We start from the raw sequence: 25,133 nt of genomic DNA on the forward strand, positions 1-25,133 counted from the left end.
GCCAATCCAAGCCAATCATCGTTTTAAAACCCTAACTGACATGCCGGACGGTAAAATGTTGTGTAATTCCGTGTAGTGGACAAACGCCCTGTACTCCCGTGGATTGGAGAAGGGCAGTTATAATGCCTGTCTACAAGGGGAGAGGTTTTAGGGTGGAATGTGGGAACTATAGAGCCATCAGTCTATTGAGTGTTGTTGGTAAAATGTATGGTCAAATCCTTATTGAAAAAGTGAGAACCATAACAAAACACAAAGTGTGGAATGTCCAGAGTGGATTTATGAATGGAAGAAATGTACGGATCAAATTTTTGCCTTGCGCAACATTACAGAAAAGTTTTTGGGCAAAAACCAAAAGCTTTTCTGTGCTTTTGTGGATTTGCAGAAAGCGTGTGACCGAGTTGATAGAACAATGCTATGGAAGGTGTTATCCGAGTATGAAGTAAGCAGTAAACTTATCCAAGGCATTGCATCCTTATACGAGTATAGCACTGCATGCATTGGGATAAGTGGTTTATTTTTATCCTAGTCTAGCATCCCTAAAGGTGTTAAACAGGGATGTGTAATGTCACCGTCTATTTTTAACCTATACATGGATAATTGCATGAAAGAAGTGAAAGATTTAAATGTTGGAGCTAGAATGAATAATTTGACTGTGTGTTGCCTTTTGCATGCTGACGATGCTGTTCTTCTTGACGAAAGCAGAGAAGACCTGCAGGCGTTGGTGACCAAAGTGTATAATGTGTGCAAGGAAAGTGGTTTATTGATGAATGTTAGCAAATCCAAAATTATGGTGTTTGAAAGAGGTGAATGTAAATCTAAGTGTGAAATATTGGTAAATGGAGAGATTTTGGAGCAGGTAAATGATTTCGTTTATTTAGGTAGTACATATGTTTTCTAGGGATGGAAAGATTGATAAAGACATAGAAAGGAGAGTGAATGCTGGGAACAAATTGAATGGTGCACTGAAATCAGTTACAGCAAATAAAAACCTATCAGCGAAAGCTAAACTGGCAGTACACAACGGAGTCCTGGTTCCGACCCTAATGTATGGAAGTAAAACATGGAGTTGGCAAAAGAAGGATAAAAGAAGACTGAATGCAGTTGAAATGCGATCTCTCAGAAGAACGTACGATAAAACGATGTATGATAGATGTTCGAATAGTGAAATAAGGAAGGAATGAAAAGCTGTGATAAGCATTATTAATAACATTAAGAAAGGTGTGTTGATATGGTTTGGACATGTTTGCAAAGACAGAGTGGCGTGGCGTTCTGTACTCTCTGCCTACCCCTGTGGGGAAGCGGCGTGATGGTTAGTTAGTTGAAATTATTTGAGACCACTCAGATTCACAAAAAAAACACGTTTTCTTGGCATTCACTGAGTATTCGCTGATTATAATAACTGGACAACAAGGTTTCATATATAAAACTGACCCTTGAAATGAGTGAGTAGAGTGTTCTTAAATAAACCATACCCCTTATGGCCACAGCTGTACATTGGCGATAAATCTAATTCATGATTTTAAAAATTCAGACCTTACTTTTATATGCCCCTCGTATTTAGAATTCTAAATTATAAAATTCCGAATTCGGAAAACTTCCATGAGCGGGAAGGCAAAAAGTGGATCGGTGTTCACAAGTGCGCACGCGCAGTAGGCATCGCGCTGATCTCGCAATCTGAAATAATATATTGTCTGACTGAAACCATCTGAAACGGCCAACGAACGAACCGGAGTCGACGCGTTTGCGACATCGGGTCGGTGAGTCTTAATTTTTGAATGGATTTATGTATAAGTTTGTTGACATTTATCTCTTGAATGCATGTTTATTTAATCAAATTACGCTCTTTATTCCGGCTGAAGGTGTTGTCACATGCATTTTCATTGTTGTATGTCATTTTAAACGCTGTTCGATGAAAGCGTCTGTCTGCTCGCTTGGAGAAGCTCGATGGCCGGTAGTGAAGAATTATTACTGAAACTACGTTAGATTTTTAGTTTTTTTCGAATAAAATGGCAGATTTTACTTCTAATCATGATATTGTAACAAGTTAAATATAATTTCGATCATGTTATTTCCCACGACTCTATTATCACAGAAATGTTTTTCATGCCCGCCGTCGCGATTGTTTTCGGTTTTCAGCGGATGATTTGTAGACGCATTTGTTTTTACTAAAAGTATTCGTACATTTTCGTATTCATATTAAAATGTAGCTCGTTGTCAGTCGTTGAAATGTGCTTCTTAGTTAAAATAATAAATTCATAAATCTGTCTCCGACGATGTGACGCTTTCATAAAGTTAGCAGGGACGTACTTGAGGCAAGCCGTGCGTGTCCCTTATCTCGTATAAAACCTTATTCAGAACGTTATTGCAAATGTTTTGATTTAAATCTGTCTTATCGATATGTGATTATATTGCATTGATTTAAAAAATTATTAACTGATATTTTACGCAAAGTGCCCTTACTTTCGTGTAAGTGCAGAGCTCAATGTGATAAGCGTTTTGTTGTTTTCCAAAATGGTTCATCGAAATCACGCGTCATTTCTTTATTTTCTTTTTAGCGATTTGATGTTGATATTGTTGTTTATATGTTTTTTACACACATTTATAAAATTATATGTGATTGTCAAATAACTTCACCAAACATATTGTTAGTCTTACTATTGATTTTTACATGTACTTACTGAATTTTATGTATTTTAATCAATACATTTTTTTAGACAGGTGTGCAATATGCCACTTATTATAAAAAAATAACTGATTAAAATTTACCAACTAAAATTGGATACAAGTATTAGGAACCAAATAGCATATAAACAGGTTAATATTTAGTTAATCTGTATTAAAATCTTGTAATTTGCCTTCTTTTGGCTTATGTTCTGGAGGTCTAGGTTTCGATTAGGTCGGGGGAGGGGGCCAAAAACTGTTTATATGATTTTCCAGTGTAATACTTTAGAATAATTAAATATTACCTCAAGTGCAAAACTAATCACCTTGCCTACTTGTTTTTGCGAGATTTTTCTTCGTATCAAATAAGGGTGTTTGGCCGGATGAATGCGTGATGTGCTACTAGTAACAGAATTCTTTATGATTGAAATCATATAAATGGTTCTTTTTGTCTATTTTTCAGGTAACTGAAATGTTCCCTTTTCATAAACCCAAAGTGTATCGATCATCTGCTGGTTGCTGCATCTGTAAGGCCAAATCAAGCAGGTATGTATTATGCGAATTATCAATCATGCTCATGTTTTCATCAAAATTTTACTATTATTCTGTGCTTTTGAAGGTATTATAAAAAATAGCCAGTATGTCATATATATATATATATATATATATATATATATATATATATATATATATATATATATATATATATATATATATATATATGATAATTATTTTATTTATATGTAAAATTATATTTAATTTTACATATAAATAAAAGAAAGATCACATTACACAAATAATAATCTGCAACTGGAAATGATTGAAACTATTGAGGAGTGAAAAAATACTCCTGACAAAACAAAGCATATGCTACTTTGCTATCGCCAAAAAGATCGGGAGATGGATGTCTTTGCAATTCCAACTATCTTTTAAAATAAAAATGTAAACATGATAACCTAATAAGCCATTAATTTTGGCATCTGGTTTTATGACCCCTTTGGGTAATGCTGGCAAAGACGGACCATATCGTTGGTTTATAGTATGCCACTTGATGAGTTTTCTTTTTAACAGACGACATATCTGTCTCTTATGATGAACAAAAGTACTTATTATCATTAATATTTTGCATCAACTATTTATTCCAAAAAAATGTTTTGAGCAGTTGCAATGTGTTTTTACAAGGGGAATTACAAAATACATATTGACTTTGTATGATTATACAATATTTTATTTGGTCTTTCAGGTGAAAACTCGAAGGCTTTATGAAAGAGATATATTGCAAATTACATTTTCAGCATTATGTGAATTTATCCCAGGTCAGGTTCTCCTATACACAAGTTTGTTAAATGGACAATTTAGAGGTACATATATGTGACAACATCTTATGGACCATAGAGATGCTTCCGTTTGCCCTGGCCACTTGATTATTACCCACCATTTTAATACAACACAGTGATAAAGTAATTTTCCTTTCTTTCACTTTTTTCTGCACATAGATGCTAAGTCTACCAGATTACATTTAGCTTTTCTCATCTGTTAATGAGCACTATGTTTAAGTATGTTGGCTTCGCCAAGGATACTAATCCTCAGGTGTGGTGTGTGGACGTCAGAACTGTAATAATCAATGTTAGTAATCTCCCCTTTTTAACAATTTTTTTTTATTTTTTTATTATTTATTTAAACAAAATTTCAGTTTATTATTCTAGAAAAGCAGCTTTCTATTTCTGATTGATACATACAAAATATTATATTTTTTCCTGTTTTCTGTTATCCAGTCCTGCCCCTGTATATTTCTGAAAAAGGCGTATTTTCAGCATCTTCTGGTGTGTTATAATCTATCTATGTTATATAAATATTTGTCTCGCGATGTTGATAATCCTAATTTTGTTTTCATAGATTGTTTTACGTATTTGTAACCAGGATGGGTTAAATTTGATACAGCATATTTTTATTTCTACTATTTATAGTACATATGTTGATTTTAAAAAAACCATGCCACCCAAAAAAAGGAAGCAATATAAATGTCAATATAAAAATACCTATATGTCCTCCTGTAGTTTGTAAGGAACTAGGTAAAAGAAAAGTGGTGCTGGATGGGTGTTATCTATTTATTAAATTACATATACATCAGAGCTTCAGAATATAGTTACAAACTTAATTCATTTTGTAAAACTGTTCAAAGCAAATTTTTCCATAAAAAAAAGGTAAAATTAAATATTTTATTCTGCCCCACAGTAGACATTATGATGGTACTTTTTATAGGAAACTTTTTAAAACTAAAAAACTTTCTATTTTTCCCAAATTTAGTTGATAAAGTATCTTCACACATCCTCTCTTTTTCTATTACATAAACGTGCATTTTATCTCTCATCTCTTCTGCTTCTCATTGAAGTTATACCAGTTCTTCCACGGTGATCGCCCCGAGATCTTAGGCTGTAATAGAGATGACTCCCCATTTGTAACCCAAAATTCTGTCAGCAAACTAAGACATTCATTGGGATATTTGTTTGTAATCCAAATTGTTTATAACCAAAACGTTTGTAACTTAACATTTTGCTATACTTTATTCTAGTAATTGTTAAAAAAACATTGTTTGCTTTTGACTCCCTTCTCCAGTACTTTTGGTTTTTAAAAAAATATAAGTACAATTATAGTTGTACCTGTAAATATGTAATAGATTGGCACATGTATTATGCGAAGAGAAAATATTAAACATACTGATTATCTTTAACACCTAAATGAAAAAAATAGTTTACTAATGAAAAAAAAGCAGTTGGTTTTAATCATTTTTTTTTTAAATTTAAATATTTTACATTATTCTTTATTTATACAAATGTTTGACTTCTGACGCATCCTTCTAGGTCTGTGCCAGCATTATATGTAATTCAAAGATGTTTTTTTTTGTCACAAAATAATTTCTAAAACAGTTTTATTGCTATTAAATAGAACAACGTGAAAGTACATTAATTTACACAATTTATTTCCAATATCAATTGGCAGGAATTGGAAGTGTGTGTGTGTGTGTGTGTGTGTGTGTGTGTGTGTGTGTGTGTGTGTGTGTGTGTGTGTGTGTGTGTGTGTGTGTGTGTGTGTGTGTGTGTGTGTGTGTGTGTGTGTGTGTGTGTGTGTGTGTGTGTGTGTGTGTGTGTGTGTGTGTGTGTGTGTGTGTGTGTGTGTGTGTGTGTGTGTGTGTGTGTGTGTGTGTGTGTGTGTGTGTGTGTGTGTGTGTGTGTGTGTGTGTGTGTGTGTGTGTGTGTGTGTGTGTGTGTGTGTGTGTGTGTGTGTGTGTGTGTGTGTGTGTGTGTGTGTGTGTGTGTGTGTGTGTGTGTGTGTGTGTGTGTGTGTGTGTGTGTGTGTGTGTGTGTGTGTGTGTGTGTGTGTGTGTGTGTGTGTGTGTGTGTGTGTGTGTGTGTGTGTGTGTGTGTGTGTGTGTGTGTGTGTGTGTGTGTGTGTGTGTGTGTGTGTGTGTGTGTGTGTGTGTGTGTGTGTGTGTGTGTGTGTGTGTGTGTGTGTGTGTGTGTGTGTGTGTGTGTGTGTGTGTGTGTGTGTGTGTGTGTGTGTGTGTGTGTGTGTGTGTGTGTGTGTGTGTGTGTGTGTGTGTGTGTGTGTGTGTGTGTGTGTGTGTGTGTGTGTGTGTGTGTGTGTGTGTGTGTGTGTGTGTGTGTGTGTGTGTGTGTGTGTGTGTGTGTGTGTGTGTGTGTGTGTGTGTGTGTGTGTGTGTGTGTGTGTGTGTGTGTGTGTGTGTGTGTGTGTGTGTGTGTGTGTGTGTGTGTGTGTGTGTGTGTGTGTGTGTGTGTGTGTGTGTGTGTGTGTGTGTGTGTGTGTGTGTGTGTGTGTGTGTGTGTGTGTGTGTGTGTGTGTGTGTGTGTGTGTGTGTGTGTGTGTGTGTGTGTGTGTGTGTGTGTGTGTGTGTGTGTGTGTGTGTGTGTGTGTGTGTGTGTGTGTGTGTGTGTGTGTGTGTGTGTGTGTGTGTGTGTGTGTGTGTGTGTGTGTGTGTGTGTGTGTGTGTGTGTGTGTGTGTGTGTGTGTGTGTGTGTGTGTGTGTGTGTGTGTGTGTGTGTGTGTGTGTGTGTGTGTGTGTGTGTGTGTGTGTGTGTGTGTGTGTGTGTGTGTGTGTGTGTGTGTGTGTGTGTGTGTGTGTGTGTGTGTGTGTGTGTGTGTGTGTGTGTGTGTGTGTGTGTGTGTGTGTGTGTGTGTGTGTGTGTGTGTGTGTGTGTGTGTGTGTGTGTGTGTGTGTGTGTGTGTGTGTGTGTGTGTGTGTGTGTGTGTGTGTGTGTGTGTGTGTGTGTGTGTGTGTGTGTGTGTGTGTGTGTGTGTGTGTGTGTGTGTGTGTGTGTGTGTGTGTGTGTGTGTGTGTGTGTGTGTGTGTGTGTGTGTGTGTGTGTGTGTGTGTGTGTGTGTGTGTGTGTGTGTGTGTGTGTGTGTGTGTGTGTGTGTGTGTGTGTGTGTGTGTGTGTGTGTGTGTGTGTAAAGGGAAAGGTTCATTTATATTTTTGATTTGTAAAATTTGATTAACAAAAACAGCATAATAGATGTGTTGAGATGATTTGAGTGAAATTCATTTATGAGGCGAATGTGGTTGGTAATAAAAGCAGAGGAAGATCAAGGAAAACTTGGCTTGATCAAGTATTCCAAATACTTGAAGGTGGTCAATTAGGAGTCAGAATAATCGCCGGGTATGTATGAGGAGATGCGTGAATGAGAAAGAGAAGATACATGCATGAGGAAGAGGTAAAGATTGCAAAGACAGATTGGTGTGGCGTTCTATTCTCTCTGCTCACCCCTGTGGAAAAAGCGGAGTGATGGTTAGTTAGTTAAAAACAGCATATTATTTTGTTGATAAGATATTGCATCATTATGCATGTGTTTTATCAATACATTTAAAACCAGTGCATAAAACTTTCCGCTTCCAGTATGAAATAGTCTGCACGCTCTGTGTCAAGGCCCAGTATTTTTAAGTCGCAACTTAATTTTCTCTAAAATCCATAAAACATTTTACGTTAGTGATTTTTTTCTTAAAACACTGTTTTTGCATTGAAAAAATAAGTTTTTCCTCGAAATAATTCTATGGTTTTGAAAAGAAAAGAGTTTTTGAATAGAAAAAAGTCTAAAAATATATACATTCTAAAATATTTAAAAAAATATATAAATATATATCCAATAATGGTTAGTTCGGTGATTGAATTCTGTGTTTGCGTTGTATCCCCTTAACAGTACAGAAAAGGGTCCATAGTTTGTAAGTTAAGGAATAGGTGAGTCTAGCGCCTAGATGCGTACTAATGTCATTATTGTTTTTAACCTTCCCCTCCCGGTGCTATATACTTTTAACACCTCAACTAAAAAAAATTAGAATATCAATATAAAATATAATAGATATGGGCTCGGATTTTTGTATTCTTCCTTAATATTATTATGTACTACATAAAAGTATTATAATATAAAGTTATTCATTTGCAGCTACAAAATATAAATAATTTGTGAAAAAATCGGGGATAAAGTCACCTATACACAGACATTTCTCAGTGTGTGCATGCGTGCCAAGCTTTGCGTATACGCGCATGTCGTAGCGTGTTTACAACGCCAGTAGTGCGCAGATCATCTTACGTGGCGGTCGTGTCACTAAGCCAGCTATTGCGGCTACTTGTGATATTTTTTTTCTCGATTTCAGATACTTATCAGAGCTAGCGTTACAAAATTGTTACATTTAAACTTCAACTATGGTCCATAAAAGCAACAGATGGGAATATTCACATTTTTCCCGTTTTTAAATCAATTGTGTATAAAATACATATTATTGTTGCACGCAGAATTTTTTCAGCACCGTAAGGGAGAGGTTAATGTAATGGCAAAAATTAAATCCATATGCGTCATTGGATATAATTAGAGCTTTCATTAATTGATTCGGCAGTCATATTGTAATAATATCTACCCATTTTTAATTAAATTTTTTCTTGGTAAATACCACTTTAAATTTATTTCTTAAAATCTATTTTTAACTTTATATTTTTAAGGGTGAAATCTGTTTTTAACTTTATATTTTTAAGGGTAATAATATTGCGACTTCGATAATAATAGCAATGGTTTTGTTTGTTAATTGCCTAGTGCTATTTTTTCTTAGGCAGTATCCTTAAAAAAGCCGTAACATTTTTTCTTTGTTGGCATGTTAGGGCGAAATCTAACTAATAAACTAACCATCGTACCGCTCCACTGTAGGGGTAGGCAGAGAGAATAGAACGCCATACCACCCTGTCTTTGCAAACATTCTTCGCCTCTTCCATATACATGCATCTTCTCATACATACCCGCCAATTATTTCGGCTCCCGATCCAGCCCCTTTCAAGTATTTGACATACCTAGCGTTTGTTAAGTATTAAAGTTAGGATAGTTCATTTCTAAACTGCATGGCAACAAACCAAGGGCTGGACAAAACGAGAAAGTGGGCTGAGATTTACATTTTACTTAGTTACTTACTCGCCAGCCAGTGAGAAGTGAAGCACACAACGAGTTGAGGGCAGATTTTTAAGAAATTATAAATAAAAATAAGGAACAGCTCCTACCTTATTTACCCAGTCCCAAGGACAAACCTATAAAATTTAGACATAGCTAGTCTACATTGAAAAAAAATAATTGTATTCTATATTTGAAAAATGTTATTTTCCATTTTATAACACTTTTTAAGACGTTATAATCATTAACCGTTAATACCCAATTTCAATATTAATTGATTCGGCAGTCACTTTGGTAAAACCTATCCATTTTTAAGTAAAATTTTACTTAGTAAATATCACCATTACTTAAAATCTACTGTTACACGTGTTTCGATGCTTTCTATATCATTTTCAAACACCGTATGTGAAGATAATTCTAAATTTTGGAGTCCTTGGAATAAATAAATAAAAATAAGAAACAGCTCCTAACCCCTCTTCAACCATTAACGTCCCAAGGACCCAACTCTGAAATTTAGAATTAGCTTCACATACAGTGTTTGAAAATGATGTGGAATGCATCAAAATACGTTCATTTTAAGAAATGCTGATTAAATACTGATTTTAATAAATACTGACCAATTAAAACTTAAATCAAAAATAAGTAGAGCCGTTGGTTAGAAAGTTCCCTGATAATAAACTGACCTTATACTGACTATTGACCACCACAAGATGAGACGGGTTATCTGAGCCAAATGATAAATTAACATCTTGCTATGAACACTATCTATTGCAGTGGTTTTATATGATTGATATGTTAACAGGGGTCCTACTGAATATCAAAGATTTTAGTAACCATTTTATGGCATAATAATTATAAATTTTTTATTTTATTTTAAATGTCAGCTGTATGCAGGTGAAATTTAAAATTACTTTTACAAATTTAATAGTATAAAATAATATGTATATATAATAATAACAAAAGTTTTTTACAGCCTTTTAAAACAAGAGTTTAAAAAAAAAGTCACATGATTTTTATATTTTTCCATCACTACACACTAGCATTGTTAACACAAAGGATTATGAAATATTAAGTTGTTTCGTATCACAAAAATAGGGATATCAATTCATTTACCAATACAAAGTGTGATGCTATTTTATGTAACGTAAAAACATCAGGTTTTTAAAAAAAGGTCACTATTCTTAGATATGGGTCGATTTCCAGATTAGTGTGTATATTTATTTTACAGGAAAAGCTGCTTTGACATTGAAAGTCCTACTTTTCACTAAAGGTTGTGGTAAACGCCATCAGATTTTTCTTTTGCTAAACGGGGTATCTAAAAATTAAGGTTTTCAAGAGTTTCATCGCCAACTTGCCCCTTTTTTGGCTCAGAACCAAGTCGTAAACTGTAGTTTAGAAAAAACCTCCCTTAGTAGGCATTGCAACGTACAATTTCTAAACATACTTATTTCACCATAAACTCTTCACTTTTACTGTCTGATAATTTTTAAATCTGTCATTTTTCTTTTCAAAGTTCGCTATAATGGTAAGTTAATGAAATTTGGTTCTCAATTTAAAAAAATAAAATAATAAAAATTATAAATATTATTTGTAAATAAAGGCTTTATTGTATTTCCTTACGGTCTGAAACCTTGATTGATGAAGGTGGGCAGGTTGGTTCAGCAAGTTGCCAAGTTTTCTCAACTACTTCTTCATTAGTTGCTCGGTCTGTCCAAAATATATGCAACATCCTGCGACAGAGCCACATTTCCGTGGCCTCCATTTTTTCATTTTTTCACCTTCCTTGAGGGTCCAGGCTTCACAGCTATAGGCTTCAAACACCCAAAGATGTTTTCCCCTTTAGTGCTTATCCATTCAACATTCCCTTGATAGGATCATTTCGTATGTTTTTAACATTCGTAAAGTTAGTCATGTTTAATCGCAATCTAACACTAGTTTTATACTCTGTCTAGAAGGTGCTGGATTTTAAGTTCCGTCAAGGTTACCAGTATTGTGTCATCTTATATTACTTATGGATTTTTCCTTAACTATAATGCCTTTTTAAAAATCCACAAATTGTTCTTAGATAAAAATATATCTGTTTTTATTTTATTTAATAAATACTTTCTTTCAAACGTCTCATAACACCCAAGTAATATTGTTTATTCAATATTTAACCTGTGGATGGAATTCCATGTGAACAATTCCTCGAATATAATAAAAGTAAGAGAAACCTTACTGTTGGACCGACTTTCCCTTGGTTTTTTTGTATTTGGCAAGTGCCTCTACGATGATGCTGGCTGGTTTGCATATCGTATTTGTACACCCAAGTCTCATCACCCGTAATGATGTGTCCGATGAATGTGGGGTCCAAATCCACTCATTATAGCGCCTTCACATTCTCCATTACCATGCTCTATTTTTTAAATAAAAAATGACAAATATATTTATATCTTTATTGTCTTATCAAAGTAAATTGTGAAAATGTTACATGCCAAGAATTAATATACATGTATACAATATTTTCTGAACCCTATCAATGGCATCAGTTTTGCAAAATTTTAATGACTGGGTATTCATTTTTACTAATTTAACTTTAGGAATTCTGTTCAATATTGTGTTTATTTTTATCACATTTGTTTTTCCGTGACTTTGGGTATTTTTTTCAATAACATACTTTTTGTTTGATGTCATTTTTAATGAAATTAATTTAATTAAAATGTGTTGCGTAGGGAACAAAAATAAATATTTATTCGGGGTGATGTGACTTTTTAGTCGAAGGGTGAAATAATAATACTTTAATATTTCAAGGATCACATACACTGGGTTCTTGTACACACAAACGGCAGCAAGTTAGATAGCTAGACAGAACATCCTCTGGCAACACGGAACACGGTCATAATTTATCCAAAGGTTTAATATCTTGCATGTCTCCGCCATGTTTATTAAGGCCTAATGTTTCTATGTTTGCAAATAGCATATTTTAACCTTGGAGATCTGCACTGTATTTCATCTTATTTCATACACATTATCCATCATCCTTTATATTTCAGTCAATTTGTTTATGTGAAATGCCTACTCTTCTGCATTTTACTGTTTTTGCGTCTTTTCATTATGTTTGCCTTTGGCTCCTGATTTGGATTAGTGTATTGAACCCATTTCATCATTTTCAGTTTCCGATCATTAAATGTTAAACATTGTATGTGATGTTGCACTATTTATTTCGTATTTATATGTGCGTAAAGGTAAAAGCAAAAACCGTTGGCTTGCTGCAAAAGTTACTGAAAATATTCCCTATAACTTCATAGATGCGTGTGTTTAAAAAATCTTTTAAACTATCATTAAATGTTAAATAAATTATTGAAAATTGTTTATGTCTTGTATTAGAACTTCTGGTTTAATTTTATTATTGATTTGTATTTTCTTTTCTATAACTTTCAAACATAACAGTATTGCATATTCAAATAATAAACGAGACCTCTTTATTTTTTTAATGTTGTCAAGGGTTACACAACATTCTAAAAAATAATATAAAAAATGTAAATTTGTTAAAATGTTGTAGGGTATAACTCTCTGTGCATCATGTTATTTCACTTAAGCTATTTATCAATGACATTTCAATAATAAAAATGCAAATAATATTTTTGAATTACATGTAATATTGACATTTTGCTCATTTTGAATGTCACATATTTGGACTAATTGTGTTGCCATAATCAATTACTTTATTTGGCACAGCAACTAAGGAATTGGAGGGAATGTTTGCAGGACCCTAGCAAAATGTAGTGATTGTTTAACGTGTAACAACGCTGTTGATATCATTGACCAGCGATAGGCATTAACAAGAGGTTTCCTTCTTTCCAGTTCAAGGTTTACAGATTCTCGTAAGTATGAGAATGACTTCCAAGAGTGCTTCCAGCTCTCCAGCCCCCGGCAGGGAGAGATCTGTAATGCTTGTGTCTTATTGGTTAAACGTTTCAAACGCTTACCAACAGGCTCTGAAAGGCATTGGGGTCACGTAAGTTAATTAACTCTCATTTTTAAGACAACAATTTAAAAAAAAATACTAACATACACTCTAGTTTATATTTTTATTTTAACAGCACGAGTAATGAAATTTTATATTGAATAAATTGAAAACTTAAATTGCCAAAGATTTATTTTAAAAAATGCTTATGCTGATATGATATCAAAATCAAATTAGAAACAAACACCATATATATATATGAGTGCATTAGAGTACTGTAATTATTGTTTTATTAGTACTTGAGCGATTACATACATTACACTTTTCTTAATGCTATTTGGAGTATCTGCAAATATAGGCATATTTAAGGGATTTATTTAAACTAATGTCGTTTTTTTATGTACTTCTTTCATTTTGTAAACTAATTACGAATTATTTTATATCTTTTTGTACACTAACTCAATTTATTAGCAAACTTGGTATCAAAAAATACTATTTTATATTTTGTCAGCAGTAAATATTTTATGTAATCCCTCTACCTTGAGTTCCTTTACTTGTGTCATCTGCTTCCTCGCGAACACATTCCACTCCTAGGAATCTAGAGTGCAAGATTGATCAATCCGGCCTTTATATAATCGTAATAAGTTCAATGGCTTATGTTACGGTCTTTGACTTTGAAATTGAAATTCAATGAAGTTTGGATAAGCTTTATGAAAATATAAAATTTTAGATGCTTCATGATAAATTAGTCTATATGTAATACTTATATGTATATCAAAATAAGGATTTAAAAAAATTCAATGAAAACATGAAAATATGTTCAACTCTAAAAACACTGTTGCATCGGAAAAAATCCAGATTCAATGATTATTGATGCCCTTATCAGACTTTGGGAACATTTTATTAATAAAAAGTAACAAAAAAAACATATTTAATTGGAAAACTAATCAGGTATTGAAGCCATAACCCTAAGATAATAAATGGTTGTTAAATGCATTGATAGCGTGCCCCGTATGATTTTTTTTCTTGTTTGTTGAATGTTATAAATAAATTAAATGGTAGATAACTTATCGACCAATGTTGAGGAGTTGATGACTGTCGACAGTCGTCTAAAATTATTTTCTAGTGCCATAATTTTAAAAATAATATCTTGAAATTTCATTAATTGATTTGACAATTACTTTGTGGTAATATCTATGCATTTTATATTTAATTCTTACTTTATAAATATCACCATACTACCTTGATCAAAAAGTTCCCGGAATCACCACTGTGTGGCATTCTCAGACGCCCAATTTGAGTTCTCTTTTTTTTCTTAGGTTGCCACATCTGTCATTCTACGCTTTTCATTGATATTTTGTGGTTCCTCGAGCGCCCGACACATCTGTTGAGAGAACTCGCTCCATCATTTATTTAATTTTCGCCGGACATTTACATCTTAAGTCTAAAAAATTTTACTCATCTATAAATATTATGATTGGTGTTAACTGTTAAGGTTAGCTGTTAACTGATGAAAGTGCATCAATAATATCATTGCGTCGTTCAATATAGCAATGCGGATCCTAAATGGTGTAGAATCAAATAGTGTTTCTAAGAATCTGTGCCGAATGAACACATGTGGCAATCGAGCTTCAATAAGCGCTTTGTGTTTGTCCCTTAAGGGTACGTTATGACTATAGTGTATTCATCCGAAACCCCTAGCTTCTCGGGGATAAATGACAATAAAAATCTTCTCGGCAATAAAAATGTGCAAACACAATAACGATCCTAGAACATGTGCTTAAACGGTTACATTTTATGAAATCGAACTACAACCGTAAATACCTCAATTATGCCAGCTCCCATTCTTATGAAAGTGAAAGCGGAAAACCTCAGAGACAAAACAATCATGTCAGATCACGGCAAGGCGGCAAAAGAGGATAAAGGTGAAGTCCCGTTTGAACTATGCTAATCTGGAAGTTTGAAGTCCCGTTTTAACTATGCTAATCGCCATCGCCAAAAGTACCATGCCTAAGCTAGACAAAATCTGGAATGACCGGGTTGTGAGTAACAACACCAAGATGAAGCTTGTCAGGAGCTTGGTCTGCTCCATTTTTCTCTATACTGCTGAAACATGTGCCATAAAAGCAGCAGAAAGGAAAAAAAATTATGCCTTCGAAATGTGGTGTTGGAGGCGCATGCTCCGAATTCCATGGACAGCTAGACGCACCAATGAGTCCATTCGCCAGGAACTATGCTTGGATGGCTTGACTCTGGCCAATATCTATACCCGACGGATTCTCCAGTTCTTTGGACACGTTGCGCGTGGTAACGAGGATAGCCTGATAGGATAACAACTAGTTGTGATCGGTAGCCTGGAGGGAAAGAGAGGGAGAGGAAGATCCCCCACATGATGGACCGATCAAATTAAGGCAGCAACAGGCACCTCAGTGGTTGGAGCGCTACGTGCAGCGCAGTCAAGGGATAACTGGAGAAGAGTCATTGCTTCTGCAAGGGTCACAACAGCAATGAGGAATAAGATGTAGAAGAATGTGGAAGTTGGAAGTTGGCCATCCACAATAACGAGGAACTCAAGAAGCTGCCTTCCAGCGTGACGATCATCGCTCAAGAAGGCGTTCTGCCCAACACCTTGGCCATTCTCCAGCCTACGGGATCAAGAGGAAGGCGATTTAATTTGTCGGCTAATCTGTTCTGGCTCATCAAAATGGCGCTATACAAATTATCCAAATTGTTATTATTACTATATTATTATTTCAACTTGATAGCTATATTATTATTTGTAAAAGTGCCACTGTATTTAGTACATCTGCGATAGTGAGTGTTTTTTTCATTTTTTACAATTTTAAAAATGGAATGGAATTTACAATGAGAGTTTGTATTAAATTTTGAGGTTTTAGTGGTGCAACGACAATGGAAATGCTAGAAAAGTGTTTCAGCAACGATACTCTGAAGAAAACAGTCGTTTACCAGTGGAACAAACGTTTCATGAGTACGTTAGCGATGATGAATGCAATGGCAGACTATCGACATCGAATACCGACAAAAACATTAACAAAATCAAAGAATGGATGACCGTAAGCTGCAAATTGACAATTAGAGAGAGAGTAAGGCATTGCTTTTGGATCCGCTCAAGATGTTTGGGAGATGCAATTTGCCAAAAAAGACCGTATTTGTGGGCAAACAATTCATGGATCTTTCACCACGATACCGCACCGTCGCACAATGCCATCGTTATCCATGACCATTTGGGTTAAAACGGAACAAATACCATCCAACAACCACCGAATTAACCTGATTTGGCTCTCTGTGACTTTTTCTATTCGGTCGACTCAAGAAACTGCTCCCGGAAAGCGTTAAAGCATCCGAGATGAGGTCATGGAAAAATCAAAGATGGCTCTAATACCCGTACCGAAAACCGATTATAAAAAATGTTTCGAGGATTGATCTTGCCCTGGCATAAGTGCGTTGCAGTCAATGGGGAGTACTTTAAAAGGGATAATATCGATTTTGATGAATAATCTTGTATTTTTGATTTTCTGAACACATTCCGGGAACTTTTTGATCAAGGCGTTTTACTTATAAATCAAATGTGACACATTTTTCAATATATTCAACATTTTTATCAAACATTCAACATCAATATTTTTAAAATTACGCAATTGTGAAAACATGCTTAGGGAGTTGGGATGTCGAAGATTTGGAAGATATAGGTGCTGTTTCTTATTATTCTACAATGGAAGTTTTGATAATAGGAAGAAAGCTTTAGTTTTTGTCATGTTCTTAATTAATGATTCATAATTATTTAATTTTTTATGGATTTCTTCATTGTTTTTATTGTATGAGTGGTTCTTATTTACTATGTGTGGTTCGCAAATTCAGAAAATGATCGTTTCTTAAACATAATTCATGTTCTCTGATTCTAGTTTTGAATTTTCGTCAAGTTAAGAACTTAATAGCCACAGTTTTATATGTGCCACTGTTCTCTAACAAAATTTTACCATCAGAATTTTGTGTTTTAAGTAAAAAGAACAGCAATATGGATGTTCAATAATGGGCAGAATGATGAACTTTACATAAGTGTATACAGTGATCACTTAAGGTAGCCAAATGCCAGGTTGTACGCCCTGGGATGCTCAGACTTCCATCTTTTGTTTAAAATGCTTTGTCTCAAGTTAAGACACTAATAAAATATTTAAATTCTTTTATATGTATGTGACAGTTTAATGCCTGCAGGGTGCAGTGTAAAGAGTATGTTAGAATTAGTATATTATATCAGTAAATTATTGGAAATATGAGCAGTCAGTAAAATTTAAATGAACCTGTATATGCTTATATCTTAACTTTTACACATGTATATTCTTGTTTTTATCAAATATTAATTGATGTTGCATGTTCATCCCGTTAAATGCTTTGATTTAATGTTTTAAGTAGGCATGTGAGAAATTTCCTTCCAATCCCCGACTCCAAGGTTGAAAATCTCCAATCTCAGGGTCAGGTTTCCACAATTGTATTCCTACCCAAAATATATTTGTCATCTCCGTCTAATCATTTTACATGTACATATGTTAGTATTGCTTATGCTCTTTTCGCTTTTCGTGTTTGTAGTGCTTTCTACATGTTTTTGTGCTATTTGTTAATGTTTTCCAAAAGATCACCATACTCAGGATGTAATTAGCATTCTCTTATTTGGCCTGATCGTTGTCATTCGTGTAGGGGTGCATTGGGATTTAAATAATGTCACATTAGGATACATAAAAATATTACCGAGATCAGTTAAATGTTTATTTTCCACCGGAAACATCCTTCCAAATATGTAACGACTTATGAGGGTCATCAAATATCAATTTCAAGTAGATATACTTAAACAAAAGCTCTTACTGGCGTCTTCTTGAAAAAAAGTCAATTTTGCTAGCTGGCTGGTTTGCGTATCATATTCCAAATTCAATCTTTCTAGCATGTCTTCACACCCTCAATTATGATGCTCCATTTGAAGAATTTTAGTTTTTTGGAACAGTTGGGCTGCGACACATGCCATGCCCAAAACGTCAACAACAACAGTTTGAGGCAATTCGTGAGGGATGGCGAGTTCATAAGTTAGCTCTCTGAGGCATAAATGACGATTATCTAGTTCTAATATTTTCAACAGATTTTATCAATTTTTTTCATTATTTGAGTTTGATGTCTAGACAAGGCAAATCTTCCACGGCTTCACAACGCTTTGTACCATTCAACTGCCCTTCGAGAAATAACACTTGCTTCCTCTAACATTTTAAACTCTTTAGAATATGGAATTTTCTGTAGTAATACAAAACTTAGAAAAATCAGATTAGTCTATCAATATTCATAATGCGAATTTCCATACACTATTATTTTTTAATTCTGTCAAACTAAATGACATATTCCGCTCAAACTCAGCGTCATAATACATTACAATGATACAAGTTACAAAAAATTTGAACATTAAAAAAACTTAATGCAGGCAATTTGAGATACTCAGTGTCAAAATTACACAGAGTTACAATCATATTCGGAGCATATGGTATCATGATGGTGGGTATTTACATCCTGGAAACAAATCCTCAGCATCAGCGGGATTCCTTCGTACCGTGCTCGCAGACGCCCTCATCTTTTCAGTACCGGTGAGAGGAACCTTCTTTAGCCATTTATTTGTCTTTATTCCAATTCGCCCTATAATTTTAAAAATAACAAAAAAAATCCATATATCTTCTAATATTGTTTGAATAGAGCACTCGATCATCCACAAAAATTTGCTCATTTTTTTGCTACTTTCTCACTTCCCGACTTTTTATTGTTGTTGGAAAATATGCATTTTTGATGCATATTGGAATATGTTTTTTTCAAATGAGGGCTGTCTTAATTCCTTCAAATGTTTATAACCTTTAAGAGTTTATTCATTTTATTACTACCTAACAAACGGAACCATTGTGAAATGTTAACAAGATATGCAACATAAAGAAAATATGAATTATAATAAACCCGTGTAGCATTTTTCGTTTGTAACATTCTAAATATAGATTCATAACTGCTCCCAATGAACCTTGCTTTTGTTCCTACACCCTTCATAAATAACACAAAACAATAATGTATGCAGCAGGTTTTATGAGTCATTTCAAAATGGATTCTGCCGGACTGTACCATTATTATTATTTTCTCGAGTCGAGCGTTGAGTCACATTACTCATTTTATACCTTTGTATGTTGGTGCTGACTTAAAAAATGGACTGATCTAGAACAGTTTCGTCATTGTTCGGCCGCCATTGCTACTGTGAAGTGTTGTGTAGCGAGCTTGTTCCGAGACTCAGGTACTGCAATTTCAATTTGTACGTTAAAATACTGTATACATTCCTTATTCATCAAAAATTATTCTCGTACAATTCTAGTTCTTCATTAGATCATGGAAATAAATATTGTTTTCTGTTTATTGTTATATTAGTGCCACGTCATTAGTCCGATGAATCACATTGGTTAACCTTTCTTGTTCAACATAAAATTTTCTTCATCCACTGTGCAGCCCCAAGCCAGTTGGAGCCAGATATCATCCTACTGAAGGTTTAAGTCTACCAATCATCTGATTATCTGAGTTACTGTCCTTCTTAGGCTCTCTTCAATCCAGCTACATGGCATGCTTTCTCATATAGCACAATCGGTCCAACAATTTTAGTTTTGACAAATGGATATGTTATTAGCGTAAATAATTCATAGGAATTTAACATTTTTTTTATTCCTGGCCAATTTTAGATAAATTTATATCGTTTTACTTGCTGAAAATGAAAAAAAAACGGAAATCTGTGCTAAAAATTTATAGTACAATGGTAGATCGAAGACGAGTGACTAATAGGGTTGGGTTTTTCCTGGTTTTTCTTCTTCTTTTTCTTCTTCTTGGTGTAGGCATTGTAGCCTGTTTTTAAGAGGGACGACGCCTCCAGCGATGTTGATTCCCAGCTATCAATCTCCCTCTTTGGTCGTCTGCTCGGAAGTTGTGTATCTTGGGGTTAGCTATAGGTATATTTTAGGCATGCTGTGGTTTGACTTTGTGAAGAGTGAAGAGATAAGGCGTAGGACGCAGCGAATCTTGGTCACAACTGTCGTCAAGAAAAGGCGATTCAGTTGGCTTGACCATGTACTCCGCACGCCTCCCAAGAGCCTTAAACAAGCTTGCCTCTTTTAGAAGGCATCAGGATTGCGCCGCCCAGGATGACCACTGCTGAAAATTCGTTCGCAGTTCTCGTCAGAACTTCGGAACGCGGACCTGACTTGGGAGGATGCAAGGGAGCTGGCAGCCGACAGAAAAGCCTCGAGACAGTTTGTGGACTCCGTATGCTCCACATAGGGAGCAGATATGGTTTAATAATATTTATATACATAGAACTAATAGACATACAGGTAACCCCCGTTCATCGCAACTCCGGTGAGTGCGGATTCTTTATAACGCAGTATTTTAAACAACACTTCTCCGGCTTCGACATATTCCAGGAATTGTCACACAGTGACCTATCTTTCTTTTTCCTTCACTCAGTTTCCGAATACCACTTCCATCTTGCAGTCAATGGATCAAGGCACAGTAGCAGCGTTCAAATCATATTATTTTAGAAAAACGATGCGCCAACTCATTTAAGAAACTGATGAAATAACTGGAAACAATTTGATAAAATGAAAGCCATCAGAAAAATCGACAAGGAGTGGAATGAAGTCACCCAATCTTGTATGAAGGGCATTTGGAAAAGATTGTTCAAAGAAATTCATATGTATTCTCAAATTAAGTTTTGTATGTTTCCCCTTTTCTCAACATTTCTTACGTGTTTAGGAGTATTATATGTATAATCGCATTATTTATGCGCATCATTATTACATGTAAGTGCTGTTTCATCAATATATGTTGTTTGAAAACTAAATATACAATTCCAGATTGGCAATTTTGTATTTCACATTGGCACACTGTTTGTAAATGTGAGATTTACATAGTGAATTGTAAGGATGCCCATATTATTCATTGGGTGCAAATATATACAGGCTGAGCCGGCAACGTGGTGAAATGTTGTTATACATCTAGCGTAACCCTCGACACCTCTGCAGTTGGTGTCCAGAGAGCTACACTATCGGACGTGCCTTATTTCGAATCTAAGTTACCAAGGCAGGGGCACCAAAGGGTATTCTAAGAAAGTACTATTCTGACCAGCTACGTTTGGTGAGTGAGCCGCGACTTCTGGAATCCTTTCGCTGTTTTGTGATTGTTTGAGAAAAATGTCACCAAATGATAGTGTTTACGACGTTCGCTGTTTACATCTCGTTTTTATTCATCCCTACAGAACTTGGGAGAAATTTAACTGCGAAGATTTGATTTGCTCGGAGACTAGGATAGCCTTGTCACTAATAATTTTTTGAATTTTCAGGTTGTAAACGCTCGCGCAGGTCCAGGTTTGAAGTGTATGAGCAAGTTTAAAAAGAAGCGCGACGAAATGTACCGATCCGAGAAGATTGCCAAGTTCGAGGAAGTGGACAGGGAATGCAGCATGTCAGAGGGGTCCTGGGGGAGTGACGATGAAGCAGCGAGCGACGAGGAAATAGTGCTACGCTCGCGTCGCAAGCCGCTGAACCCGACCAGGTTCTCTGGCCCCAAGGCATCAAACTCTGACACTGGCTTTATTGACGAGGACTTCTGGAAAAAGTTTGTATCTTTTTCTATCACTACTACTGTGTACTGGATAAACAGAAGTGTTCTTGACATCACCCCAATTATTGCCACTCAGATTCCATATGTGATTATTAGACATATATTTTTAACATCTCATTTTAGACCATAGAAAAACTTATTTATTTTAACTGGAGACATTTGGTAGACTTCCATATTGAATTGTTGGGTAATATATCCAATATTAAACAAGGTTTATTGGATTGAATTCTACATTTATTTATGTATATGTTAATACGTGACGCGTTTTGTCTTATTAAGTCATTATCAAACACCCCATATTGTGATTGATGATTTCTTTATTAGACGAAACGCGTCACGTATTAACAAATACATAAATAAATGTACAATTCAATCCATTAAACCTTGTTTAATTTTGGATATATTACCCAACAATTCATAGAAATACTGATAATGTTAGCAACAGTAACATGTTTATGTTGGTTGAATTAACACACACAAACTTTTTATTTTTATTTCTTTAAGTTGTTAATAAATAAATAATAAAACCCTTATCCGCACCCCAATGGTGCATAGGGCACTGTGTCATATAAACGCAGTGTTATTTTGATCGTTTACACATGAAGGAAAGGTGATCAGCCCTCCGCTTCAGGTACACCAGTCCATGGTAATATTGAATAAATATTACAGTGAAAAAATCACTTATATTTATTTTACCCCCCTTGGGAATCGAACCCGGGACCTCCAGAACGGTAGCCGAGCGTGCTGACCATTACACTACGGAGGCGGACAAGTTAAGTTTAAGTTGTTAACTAAACTTTAATATGCAGATCATTACATCATTATGAATAATGGCGAATTGATCTGTTTAAAGAGACAAAAACCGGGGTTTTCACCCTACTTGTTGGGCTTTTTCCAGATATATGCGACTACCTCATTATCTCCAAAAGTAATTCCGCTATTAGCAATATTTCACTTTGGTCTGGCAACACCAATATAACTTGTGACTATGGTAATGCTGCCCTGTGTACCATTTGCGTTGAGACAATGGATAAAGAATAACAACAAATTGAGATGCTAATGTTGTAACTTCTACAGAATCGGATACATATTTATGTTACTACGTAGTGGCTGTTTGATTTTAACGTATGTTAAATTATTCAGCTACCTTCTACTGGGAATTGAATCAACAACAAGATGGTGATATATCCAGTAGAGACAAGTCACGATTTTTCAGATTTGGAGAGCTATAGATATTCACCATATACGCCCGAGCATACTGGCTATTATGTGCAAAAATATGCACACCCGAGTTAACTGGAGCAAGCTTTACATGCAGAAAAGACCACTCACGAATACACTACATATGTATTATTATGCAATGTTATTCTAGTTAGTACTGCGCAGTGTTTTGAGAAGTAAGGTAGTGAATGTTTTGTTTAAATTAAGTGATTCAATTCCGATTGATTTTTACCAATAATCTTTAATAGATTTTATACCCTATACAAATATTTCAATTTGTTTGTGGGGGCGAAACCTGATGTCAGTGTTGGCATGATTGACTGACTACCCACAATACGGTATTATCACTCGGGAGGAATATCTAATTTAACATACTCATTTCATTAATTGATTCGGCAGTCATTTTGTGGTAAAATCTACTGTGACACGTTTCGATGCATTCTACATCATTTTCAAACAAATGATGCGGAATGCATCAAAACATGTGTCACAGTAGATTTTAAGAAATAGTGGTATTTACTAAGTAAAACTTAAATTAAAAATTAACATACTCAACCCATAAAGGCTTGTGTAAGACTGGTTTTGTGTTTATAACAGCCGTATTATCAATATTTTCATTAGTTATTTTATTTGCAAAATTCGCCTCCGTAAAAATATTGTTTTCGTAAGTTGGTAAGGGATGATGTCGCAGAAACAAATCCATACTACTACTATTACAGCTTTATAAAGCAGATACATAAAGGGATACGCCCCATAATACACCCGATGACGTAAAATTTGATGATTAGTGATGTCCGTTTTTCGTTTTATTAAATTACTTAAGTTTAAATCTTAATGTCTCCCTTACTTCTTTACAGATTTGAATAATAATGTTACCGATAGTTTTGTGATTTTTCATATAAATTGATTAGCCAATAAATAACACATGGTGAGAATGATCCATTGAAATGGGGCATTTTGTTGTAGGGAGCGCGTGTGCTGCGGGGACGTGTGGAAAGGGCAGTTTGGGGAGATAGTACTGGACATGAGGCACTTCAAGCTGTGCGAGCTGCACCGGCCCGCCGCCGGCAAGCACTCCCCCAAGGACACGGACATGCCCGTGGGGAAGGTGTTCAGCGACAACTCGTCCGACTCGGGCTACGACGAGTCGTGCAGCCCTGCGCTGCAGGGGGCCCTGCCGGGGGCGCTGCTTCCCGCGCTGCCGCCGCCCGCCGCGCCGCCCGCGCAGCCCGAGTCCGTCATCAAGCAGCACCGCCTGGTGGCGGCCCCCGACCAGCCCCCCAAGCAGAAGGGCGTCGTGATCCTGAAGCCCAAGCTGATCCCCATCAACGCCTCCGACTGTGTAAAGACCATCTACTTGCCCAACTAATATTTTACATTCGTCTTTTATTACTTTATTAAACATTGTTTCTTAATTTTGTGACTTATTATTTTGAATGGGCTTTATCCTCCCGCATGTTTACCCGACGTGGAAGGTTGCGATCGACCGTAAATCTGATCGGTCCAAAGTCACAAAGCCAGTACTGCAAAGGCAATATTTTTCTAAGAAAATGTTGTTTACAATTATTATTTTAAGATATTTAAATAATATACGGTAAAACATATTTTTTGAAATTTTTTTCCATTTTATGTTTTCAACGAATACACATCCTTATTTTTACAACATTTGGAAAATTGGATTTTATTTTTTATATCTTCTGGATAAAATATTTAATCATTCACTATATATTTTTTTTAAATACTTATATTTTAAACCAATGAAAAAAACGCACAAATATGATATAATATCTTCTTTATCTGTGTCTAAGTAAGATCCGTTTGAATATGGAGTGAATTTCTAAACATTTACCACACATACTTAAATATATGTGTACATAAACATACTTCTTCTATCCTTTATCCGCACCCTATGGTGCATAGAGTGCTGCATCGTATTGACGCAGTGTTATCTTGATTGTTACTTTCATGAAGGAAAGGTGATCACTCCTGCGCTTCAGGGACCAGTCCAGGGTAATATCAAATCAATTTTAGAGTGTAAAGTCACTAGTATTTATTTTCTACCCCCCTGGGAATCGAACCCGGGACCTCCAGCATGGTAGTTAAACACGCTACGCATTACACCACGGAGGCGGACACAAACATGAATCTGTAAATTCAAATACATGAT

General features: G+C 35.3%; 1 protein-coding gene across 4 annotated transcripts; it reads left to right on the forward strand.

Annotated features, from left to right (window-relative positions):
• Positions 1–1,641: 1,641 nt before the first annotated feature.
• LOC148312909 (SIN3-HDAC complex-associated factor) lies at positions 1,642–24,382 on the forward strand. 4 transcript variants are annotated; one of them, XM_088271591.1, is made up of 5 exons: positions 1,642–1,757; positions 3,125–3,207; positions 12,952–13,105; positions 21,465–21,739; positions 23,933–24,382. In XM_088271591.1, exons 2-5 carry the CDS (start codon positions 3,134–3,136, stop codon positions 24,333–24,335), a joined length of 906 nt encoding a protein of 301 aa, XP_088127717.1. In that variant the 5' UTR covers positions 1,642–1,757; positions 3,125–3,133; the 3' UTR covers positions 24,336–24,382. The 4 variants fall into 4 exon arrangements, with proteins under 4 accessions (XP_088127717.1, XP_088127744.1, XP_088127725.1 ...); XM_088271599.1 differs by having other exon boundaries at positions 1,726–1,753; XM_088271618.1 differs by lacking the exon at positions 12,952–13,105 and having other exon boundaries at positions 1,725–1,757.
• The last annotated feature ends 751 nt before the right edge of the window (positions 24,383–25,133 follow it).

The sequence above is a fragment of the Brachycentrus maculatus genome, unplaced genomic scaffold (genome assembly GCF_059751285.1).
Source record: "Brachycentrus maculatus isolate JH-2025_06_01 unplaced genomic scaffold, ASM5975128v1 h1tg000029l, whole genome shotgun sequence".
In the NCBI taxonomy this organism is placed as follows: domain Eukaryota; kingdom Metazoa; phylum Arthropoda; class Insecta; order Trichoptera; family Brachycentridae; genus Brachycentrus; species Brachycentrus maculatus.

Bases quoted from the DNA above. Each gene is read 5' to 3' on its own strand.
- LOC148312909 (XM_088271591.1), top strand. From the start codon at position 3,134: ATGTTCCCTTTTCATAAACCCAAAGTGTATCGATCATCTGCTGGTTGC. The intron at 13,106-21,464 runs GTAAGTTAATTA...TTGAATTTTCAG, and splicing joins CTGAAAGGCATTGGGGTCAC to GTTGTAAACGCTCGCGCAGG. The intron at 21,740-23,932 runs GTTTGTATCTTT...ATTTTGTTGTAG, and splicing joins GACGAGGACTTCTGGAAAAA to GGAGCGCGTGTGCTGCGGGG.